Here is a 9,280-nt window from a genome sequence, read left to right as displayed (position 1 = left end):
TGCCTCTTAAATGCTGTCATTGTACCAGCCTCCACCACTTCCTCTGGCAGCTCATTCCATACACGCACCACCCTCTAGGTCTATGTGTTTCAGGGAATTCCTAGAAGCATGGCACTCATCCACAAACTCCATCAACAAACACATCGACCTGGATCCAATATACTGGCCACTACAGCGGACAGCTGAAACTGACAACCGGAAGCGGCAGGGACAGACCACTATAAATGCCGGAGGAAACACCACAGAAGCGCTTCACAGGAGGCTCCCAAGCACTGAGGATGTCACCTAGACAGGGGACGAAACGTTTGCAACAAAAACTTCCAGCTCGGCGAACAGAACCACAGCAAACATTAACTACTGGAATTTCTCTCCACAATTATAACTTTTTCTGCCCCAATTTCCTTACTGTGGAATCAGATTATAGGTTATATTTGTTCTGGTAGAGTCTGCTGGCTCCTGAGACCTTTGAACTGAAGATGCTATGATTGTTTTTACAGGGAGGTGTTTAAAGCACGCCATCGCCAGACAGGCAAAAAAGTGGCTTTGAAGAAAGTCCTGATGGAAAATGAAAAGGAAGGGGTACGTGGTGCTAAGTAAACTTGGATGTTAAGGATAGTTTTTCCATCTCTGGAGACCGAAAGATAAGTTGAGTAACAATGGTGTACCATTTGTCTACACCAAAATTTGTTGCTTTTTCCAGAAATGTGGCAGTTTCTTAAGATTCACTTTCTGTTCTCTGCAAGCTATGGCTCATGTAGATGCACAACCCCCAGGCATTGATTGCCACCACGTTTAACAATCACTCCCTTCACTAAGTGTATAATTGCTGTATTACATTCCACCTTCAAGATTCACTATTGCTTCTTCAACCATAGCTTCCAAATCTTTGATCCCTACTGCCGAGAAAATCACAGGTGCATGACAATGTCAACATCAGCCCCTTCCAAATTACTTATGATCTTAACTTGAAAGTGTATCACCAGTCTTTCATTATAATCCTGGAATTTCCTTCCTAACAGCACAGTGAATGTACCTATGCCACAATGATTGTGGTAGTCAACTGGGTGACACATTACCACCTTCTCCAGGGCAATTTGAAATGGATAATAAATGCTGGCCTAATCATTGATGCCAACATCCCAGCAAATAACTGCTTATATACAAGTGTCTAGCCAGTAGCCCTTTGCCAAAAGACAAAATTCCAATTCTTGACCTGCTAGAAATTTGTTTACAACTTTACAGGTCCCACAGGCATGCTTATTTCCTGCCATATCCAATGGATTCTGGGTGAGAATTTCAATTTGGGACCATTCTGCTGTGTGTGGCCAATTTCAGCACCACACAGCCCTCTTTGTTATGCCACAGAGATTTTAGTTTATTATAAAACTCAGATGTTCTTTTTATTTGTGGTACATGAATTACTTTCCTATGGTTTGGTTTTCTTACCCTACTGAATTAGCATCTGGCCTTTCTTTTGTGTCATTTTGATTGTTTAGGTGAGACGGAAACCTTATTCTCATTCATAAAACTCCTTTCTCTGGTTGTAAATTAATTATTTGAGGTTATTAATTTTGTTATCTGTAAATGTGTTTATATGAGTTTATATACGCAAATAATATTTTATTAAATGTTCTTCCAGTTTCCCATCACAGCCCTGCGAGAGATAAAAATTCTACAACTGCTGAAACATGAAAATGTAGTGAATCTTATTGAGATCTGCCGCACTAAAGGTGAGTTTGTGTCTCCAGCTGCAAATAAGTCAGTGTATATCACCCTCAGAGAAGCCCAAGTCTAACCTGGTCTAGAGATGTGTAATAACACTCTGAGCAGGTTGTTTAGGAAGTATCCTTGTAAATATCGTAATTAGGAGAAAGTGAGGGCTGCAGATGCTGGAGATCAAAGTCCAAGAGTGTGGTGCTGGAAAAGCATAGCCGGTCAGCCAGCAACCGAGGAGCAGGAGAGTCGACGTTTAAGGGCGTAAGCCCTGATGAAAGACTTATGCCCGAAACGTCGACGCTCCTGCTCCTCAAATATTGTAATTAGACTGTTTTCAAATATTTCTTATTTGGTGTAATACAATTAGTATTTTAATTTCTTTTGTACATAATAAACTTTTATGTTCTTTTGTTAGAAGTATATTGGCAGACAGTTGTGAATATCGTTAGGCCACCATGGTGAACAAATAACAAAAATAAAACCTTTGGTCTATAAATTGAGGTTTCATTTTGGGAACAGTTGGGATCAGAACATCTCTCATAAGTTTTGAGTTTTCTCCCAGGTACTAATTGCTTTATTCACTCTGCTTGGCTTATAGGCTTTCCTGTTTCAGGTCAAACTAATGGGGTAGTGATGGTTATGGGTGACACTGATGCCATACTTCTGTTTAATCTTTGCAGCTACACAGTATAACCGCTACAAAGGCAGCATCTACTTGGTATTTGACTTCTGTGAGCATGACCTTGCTGGATTGCTCAGTAATGCTAATGTGAAGTTCACATTGGCAGAAATCAAGAAGGTAATGCAGATGTTGCTGAATGGACTCTACTACATTCATCGAAACAAGGTAAGCAAGGTAAAACTGAGCAACTTCAGTTGGTTTGAATTGTCTTTTGCTGGTTTGGTGCATTTTGGTAATCTCTCCATCTTGGCCATAGTTAAATGGTTAGCTGAACACTGTCAAGGTAAATGTTTTATCTTGTTTTGCTTGCATCTTATTACTTAAAAGGAATTTGAGTTCTCATAAATGGGGATTATTTTAAAACCAGAGTACTGCTTTCTAATACTGGCAATATAGACTATTCTGTACATTTTTAGATGTAAGGTACTTTGTGATATCCTGAGGCTGTGAATGGTGCTATACAAATGTAAGGTAGTCTTTTTTATAACTGTGACTGGCACCTTGTGGGCAAAATTATGAAAACATACTTCTGCGTCATTGCACCACAGCATAATTTAAACTATTTAATGCATTTTAAATGTGTCAAGTAAGTGCAAGGTTTTCAGTCTCTAACAGATAAATTTGGTAACCCACTGCATACAATTATTGAAGGGAGCAGCGTTTTACACTTAAATGTCAGGCTTAATTGCAAATAATTTCTACTTGCGATTCTTTCTTTGGAGAAATACATTCTTTGGTGTAAACTGCATTGATACTATTTGCTTTATGCTGATTTTTAAAATATTTATTCCAGATTTTGCATCGAGATATGAAAGCAGCAAATGTGTTGATCACCCGGGATGGTGTTCTGAAACTGGCTGACTTTGGTCTAGCTCGAGCATTCAGCCTAGCCAAGAATAGCCAGCCAAACCGCTATACCAACAGGGTAGTAACACTATGGTACCGGCCACCAGAACTCTTGCTAGGTGGGTTTCTTTGAATTCTTGAATGTACATGACCAACAGGAGCTAGATGGCTTTTAAAAAAAACAAATTGCTGGAAGAACTCAGCAGGTCTGACAACATCTGTGGCCAGAAGAAAGAGTTAATGTTTTTGGTCTAGTGATCTTTTTCAGGGTCTCCCCGGACAGGATTGGGCTAGGCTGTGATGTGTGTGTTTGATTAGTCTATTGGCATTCATTGTGCATTTTGTATGGAAGGATTATTTCCAGATGAGGCCTAAACACCTGTGTGTTGGCATTTTACCTCAATATCTTGGAATGCAGGGTTGGAAACTAGAAAGTATAGCATTTCTGTAAGTCATACTTTGTTTCATCATTGGTGATGTTATTTGTTTGCCTTTCTCTGCCACCAATACAGGTGAGCGAGATTATGGACCACCCATAGATCTGTGGGGAGCTGGGTGCATCATGGCTGAGATGTGGACTCGAAGTCCCATAATGCAGGGTAACACAGAACAGCATCAGTTAACCCTGATCAGTCAGCTCTGTGGCTCCATCACAGCAGAGGTAAGACCAGCTGATTCATTGTTAAATTGTGAATAATGCTAATTTAAGTCTCTGAAGTTGGTGGTCAAATACAATATCAAGTTTTGAAATGTGATGGAACTGTAAATATATTGAGTGAACACAGAGGCAGCGCTGTCATCTTTTACAACTGTTGTAACAACTTACATTTAGTGTATTTAATGCAAGAAAATATCCCATGGCGGCAGAAAATTTGTGAAGGATGAAAGTTTATAGGACTTAATTGTTTGATTTGGGTACTTATTAGTGCCGTAGCTGGGATAGAAATCAGGTTAGAGTTTTAAATGTGAAGTTGCAAGAATGAGACGTGTACGCTGCATTATTGAAAAAGGAACCATTACTGCATGAATGCAAGATGCCCTAAAAGGGTCTTCACGTGAGGCCACTTGGGTAGAAGTAAAAAAAGGGTGATTACCTCTGGGGCACTGCTGCCTCACAGTGACAGGAACTGGAGTTCGATTCTGCCCTCGGGTGACTGACTGTGTGGAGCTTGCACATTTTCCCTGTGTTTGCGTGAGTTTCCACTGGGTGATCCGGTTTCCTCCCACAGTCCAAAGATGTGAAGGTTAGGTGAGTTGGCCATGCTAAATTGACTCATAGTGTCCAGGGATGTGCAGACTAGATGGGTTAGACATGGGAAATGCAGGGATAGGGTAGTGGGGGGATGTTCTTCGGAGTGTTGGTGTGGACTCGTTGGGCTGAGTAGCCTGCTTCCACTCTAGGGATTCTTTGACTCTACCTTGCCTGAGATTATACTGCAAGCCTCCCACCAGTCAGAGGGAGATAAAGAAGCAGGTATCTAAGCAAATCACAAAGGTATGAGAGAAACAGTTATAATTGTAGAGGATTTCAACTTTGCTAATATTAACTGGGATTACTTTAGTGTGAATGCATTAGAAATTGGTGAACTTTTAAAGTGCATCCAGGAAAGCCTTTTGTGTCAGCACGTACATAATTCTACTAGAGGTGGGGCAGTGCTAGACTTAATCCGAGGGAATGAAGCCAGTAAAGTGATTGAAGTTTCAGTGGATGAGCATTATGGGGAAGTGACCATAACTCTATATAAGTTTCAAAACACTATGGAAAGGGATAATGATAGTGCAGAACTTAAAGGTCTAAATTTGGAATGGCTGATTTCAGTATCATTAGACAGGATCTGGCAAACATAAACTGGGAGCTGCACCAATATTTTTGGATAGTGAATAAATTGAGATGTGTCATGTAGTAAGGGTTCATGAGTGAGATGATCAATCACAGGAAAAACAGATTGCCTTCTGTTAAACTGAGCAGTTTCAGCACTTTTTTAACTTTAGATTTCAACAGTTTCAAATTTAACATATTATCAAAGACCCCTAGTTTATTGATGACAGCTTGCCAAGTTCCATATCTTATAAAATGGTATTCCATGGATTCTACTAGTGACTTGGGGATCGCATTCATTTTCTGTTTTCTCATGCAAAGTGGAAAGCCTAGGGCGGTAATCTTATTTCTGCTCATTATTTGAAAAAGAAATGTTCTATCTTTGTGACGATGAAACTTGTGATTGGTTTCAGGTTTGGCCTAATGTTGAAAAGTATGAATTCTACCAAAAACTGGAATTACCCAAAGGTCAGAAACGAAAGGTCAAAGATCGGCTGAAGGCTTATGTGAAAGATCCTTATGCACTGGACCTCATTGACAAGTTGCTTGTCCTTGACCCTGCTCAGAGGATTGACAGTGACGATGCACTTAATCATGATTTCTTCTGGACTGACCCCATGCCTTCTGACCTCAAAAATATGCTCTCGACACACAACCAGTCAATGTTTGAATACTTGGCCCCGCCCAGGAGACGAGCTAGTCACATGCCTCAGCAATCAACAACTCAGAACAAGAATCCTGCTGCTGCCAACCAGACAGAGTTTGATCGTGTGTTCTGAATGTGTTTAACGAGGTTAATGGATCGAAGAAACAGGTTATTTTATATGATGGTGTCATATTTGAACTGTTATGATTTTAAAATATTGAACGTTCTACATATTAATTGTGCCTATTACTGATCAGGTGTTGATACCATGGTAGAGGTACTTCTCTTCCAGAACCAAAAACTGAACTGAGATTCCAGAAGTGACACTCACATTGTGGGGGCTTAGATTAATTTCAGCTTTTCCCGGGGTGCTGTGGTTATGAGCATCAGTTTAGAATTGTCCTGGAGTTCTTTGTTAACAATTTCAGTCATTTCATGTTTGGCCGATTGCTGTCTATATGTAAGTACCTCAGGCACTATGGGTGGCTCAGAACACGTGCATACAGTGGAGTGCTAGATTCTGGGTTTGTTCATTGATCTCCATGATGTGAGTTGCTTGCCTGTCAAGACCTTGATGGTGCTCCACTGGGAAGGGAAGACAAGTTGAGCAGTAGCTTGTAAAGAGGTTGCCTCTCATACCAGTAATGAGATTTGGAAACTTGGGGAAGAGAATGATTTATATTCATTTAATTTTACTGAGGACTGGGGACTCAGATCTTTGGATGCTAAGGCAATCGCTTTTAAAAGAGGTAGACCTTTACAAACAGTTAATTTGGAAACTTCCAACACACTTAGGGTGTTGAAATACCACAACATCATTTGTTGGTGAGAGCGGCCTCATTGCGGTCATGGCTGTTTCTCCCTGAAGTCAAAAATAGCTGGATAATTGCTTCGCTTTAAGGCATTAATACAGTCAACAGGGCTGTGCTGTACATTTGTTGAAGTTTCTAAAAATATATATTTTTAATTATAGCAAAATGTGTTTCTCACAGAAGTTGATATTTCACACCTGTTGTTGTTTGGTGATGCATTCTATTTGTGATGATGGATTTCTGATTCCTGTTCTAATGTTGCCTTGTTACTGAATGCTCATTTGGAGCTGGCTGGATTAAGGTGAATTGAGTAAATGGAGATTGTTCCGTCAAGTTACATGTTTTAGTTCCAATATCAACATTTTGAGATGTTCTTTTTCTGTCTCTTCCCTAGTCAGCCCACCCACTTTGGTGCAGTAGTGCTGAGTCATGTGATCAAAGCCACCAACTGATTGCAGTGTTCTTCAGTTTAGCCAAAAGTGTTACACACTGTAGAGACTGAAATGGGGAGGCTTCAGTTAGTTTATGTAAATGCAGTACTGCTTTTGAAAAGGTGCACTTTAAAACCGTATTGGCTGAGCTGCTTTTATGAAACTGAAAGCTATCTTAAACAAGCCCTTAATTACAGTTTAATGATCCAGACTTTATTGATGTGTGGAGACCAATTTGCCCACTGGCAGTATAGAACAGTTCTTGATTGTCACTAGTATTGTTGGTACTTTGACTCTGGATGCAGTTTATATGACAGAGTTGAATATCATTAAAGATTTAGCTCTTGTGGTGAAGTGCAGGAGGGACACAATTTAGGAAGTGCAGTTAATGTGCACTTCTTCAGTACAAGCAATTTCAGTATGAAGATTTTGTTACTTGTACAGTGCAAGTTTAGTGCGAATTAGCTATCATTTTGTAGTAAAGTACATCCATGTTGAATATGAATATGTTCCAGTTTGTAAAATAAACTTGTAAAACACATCTGCTTCTGTGCTATTTTCTATGTCGAGTGAGGTTCATAGATTTCTTAATTGTTAATGGTCTGCATTTTTATTCATTGCCACATTAAATAAGTTATAAATCTATTTACTTTTTTTAAAAAAAGTACATTTTCCTATCAGAACTGTCCCATCCAGACAATTCGAAGGCAGGTTTCCATTTCTTATTCATTTCTTAAGACATACCCTGAATCATCTTCAGACTATCAGTTTGGTCAAAGCTATCAGGCTGTAAACTGTTTTGGGACATGAAAGACATTATATAAATGCATGTTGTTTCTTTTTTTTTAATGAGGAATGTCATTTCTTGGAAGTCACTGTTACACATGTAGGGGTTTTCACAATTAATTAGGGCTGTCACTTACTCAGAATTATGTTCTAATTTTCTCCCCTTTGATCTGAACTCCAAACACTTTTTTTTTGAAGGTCGTGAATGCACCCAGCATCTGACCCAAGGGTCGTGTGTCATAATCCAAAGCAAAACACTGAATACTGGACATCTGAAGTTAAAATTAGATATACAAAGGAACCTCGATTAGATGGCATTTGATTATCTGAATACTGGAAAATCCGGCAAAATCGCAAGGTCCCGATGCTTGGCTAAAACTGTTATCTGGCATTCGATTATCCAGAATTCAATTAACCGAACGAAATACTGCCCACCCATGTCCTTCGGATAATCAAAGTTCCTCTATATTCAGCAAGTCTGACAGTATCTACAGTAATACAATTATTGATTCAGACTGATAACCATGCACCATTCTTTGTGAGTGAGACAAAATTTTAATTGTCTTCAAGCTGTTTGTGCAAGGTGTCCCCATAAAATTCAATCTTCTCCTTGTTCAATGTTTAATATGTGCATTTTTCAGGCGGCAATGGATCAAGACCCTTTGCTGATTTACTCATTCCCAACCTGGGAATGGTAAGGATTAATTTACAATTCAGTATCCTGCCTGAAATTGGATAACTAAATACAAATCAAGGATCATCCTGGATTTCATGACTGACTATAGTGCATTTAATCACTAAAATTGGAGAAATTCAAATAGCAAGTATATATTATGTCACAACTGTTTCCTTTGTTTACTACTTGTATGAACTTCAATTTTGTTCAGGAGATTCTATGCAAACCCTGATATATCTATTCTGTTTGCAGTGATAAAAAAACAATCCACGGATATTCTGGTTCTTATCTGCCCTGCTTATCATGTAGACTGATACTTCCTGTAGAAATAATGCATAATAGAACAATTATCAGTCTTTTATTGCTCTTCAGCACTGAAATATGTATTGCACCTTTTCTTGGAGGTACTGAATATTATTTAATGGAGAAAGCTACAGATCAGAGATTTGAGAGTCTTTAACTGTGATTTCATGAAAAGTTAGGATTGAAGTTCAGTGGGTAATTGAATGTTGGCCTTTTTCAAAGGAAATGGTGTATAAAAGTAGTGAAGTTTTGCTTAAATTACACAGGCTCCTTGATAGATCGAAACTGGAATGAAGTGAACAATTTTGGGCTCCTTATCTAACGAAACATACAATGGCATTGGAGGTAGTCCAGAGAAGGTTCACTAGGCTGGTACCAGAGATGGGCACACTATTTTACGAGGAGAGGTTAAGTAGATAGGTTTTGAAGATCCAAGATGGCGGCAGTCTGCGTGGTCTGCTGTGCTGGACTCTGTGCCATACCTGAAAATGTGTTGCTGGAAAAGCGCAGCAGGTCAGGCAGCATCCAGGGAACAGGAGAATCGACGTTTCGGGCATAAGCCC

General features: G+C 39.4%; 1 protein-coding gene across 2 annotated transcripts in view; it reads left to right on the top strand.

Annotated features, from left to right (window-relative positions):
- The window catches only part of cdk9 (cyclin-dependent kinase 9 (CDC2-related kinase)), an 11,897-nt gene extending 4,404 nt beyond the window's left edge, over positions 1–7,493 (top strand). For both annotated transcript variants that reach the window (XM_043720387.1, XM_043720388.1), the window contains exons 2-7: positions 498–579; positions 1,640–1,730; positions 2,397–2,563; positions 3,192–3,363; positions 3,757–3,905; positions 5,477–7,493. In XM_043720387.1, the coding sequence (XP_043576322.1) occupies positions 498–579; positions 1,640–1,730; positions 2,397–2,563; positions 3,192–3,363; positions 3,757–3,905; positions 5,477–5,842 (1,027 nt within the window). In that variant the 3' untranslated portion in view covers positions 5,843–7,493. The remainder of the gene's footprint in view (positions 1–497; positions 580–1,639; positions 1,731–2,396; positions 2,564–3,191; positions 3,364–3,756; positions 3,906–5,476) is intronic.
- Positions 7,494–9,280: the final 1,787 nt, after the last annotated feature.

This window comes from Chiloscyllium plagiosum, chromosome 30, assembly GCF_004010195.1.
Source record: "Chiloscyllium plagiosum isolate BGI_BamShark_2017 chromosome 30, ASM401019v2, whole genome shotgun sequence".
In the NCBI taxonomy this organism is placed as follows: Eukaryota; Metazoa; Chordata; class Chondrichthyes; order Orectolobiformes; family Hemiscylliidae; genus Chiloscyllium; species Chiloscyllium plagiosum.
This window is presented reverse-complemented; position numbering and strand designations above follow the sequence as displayed.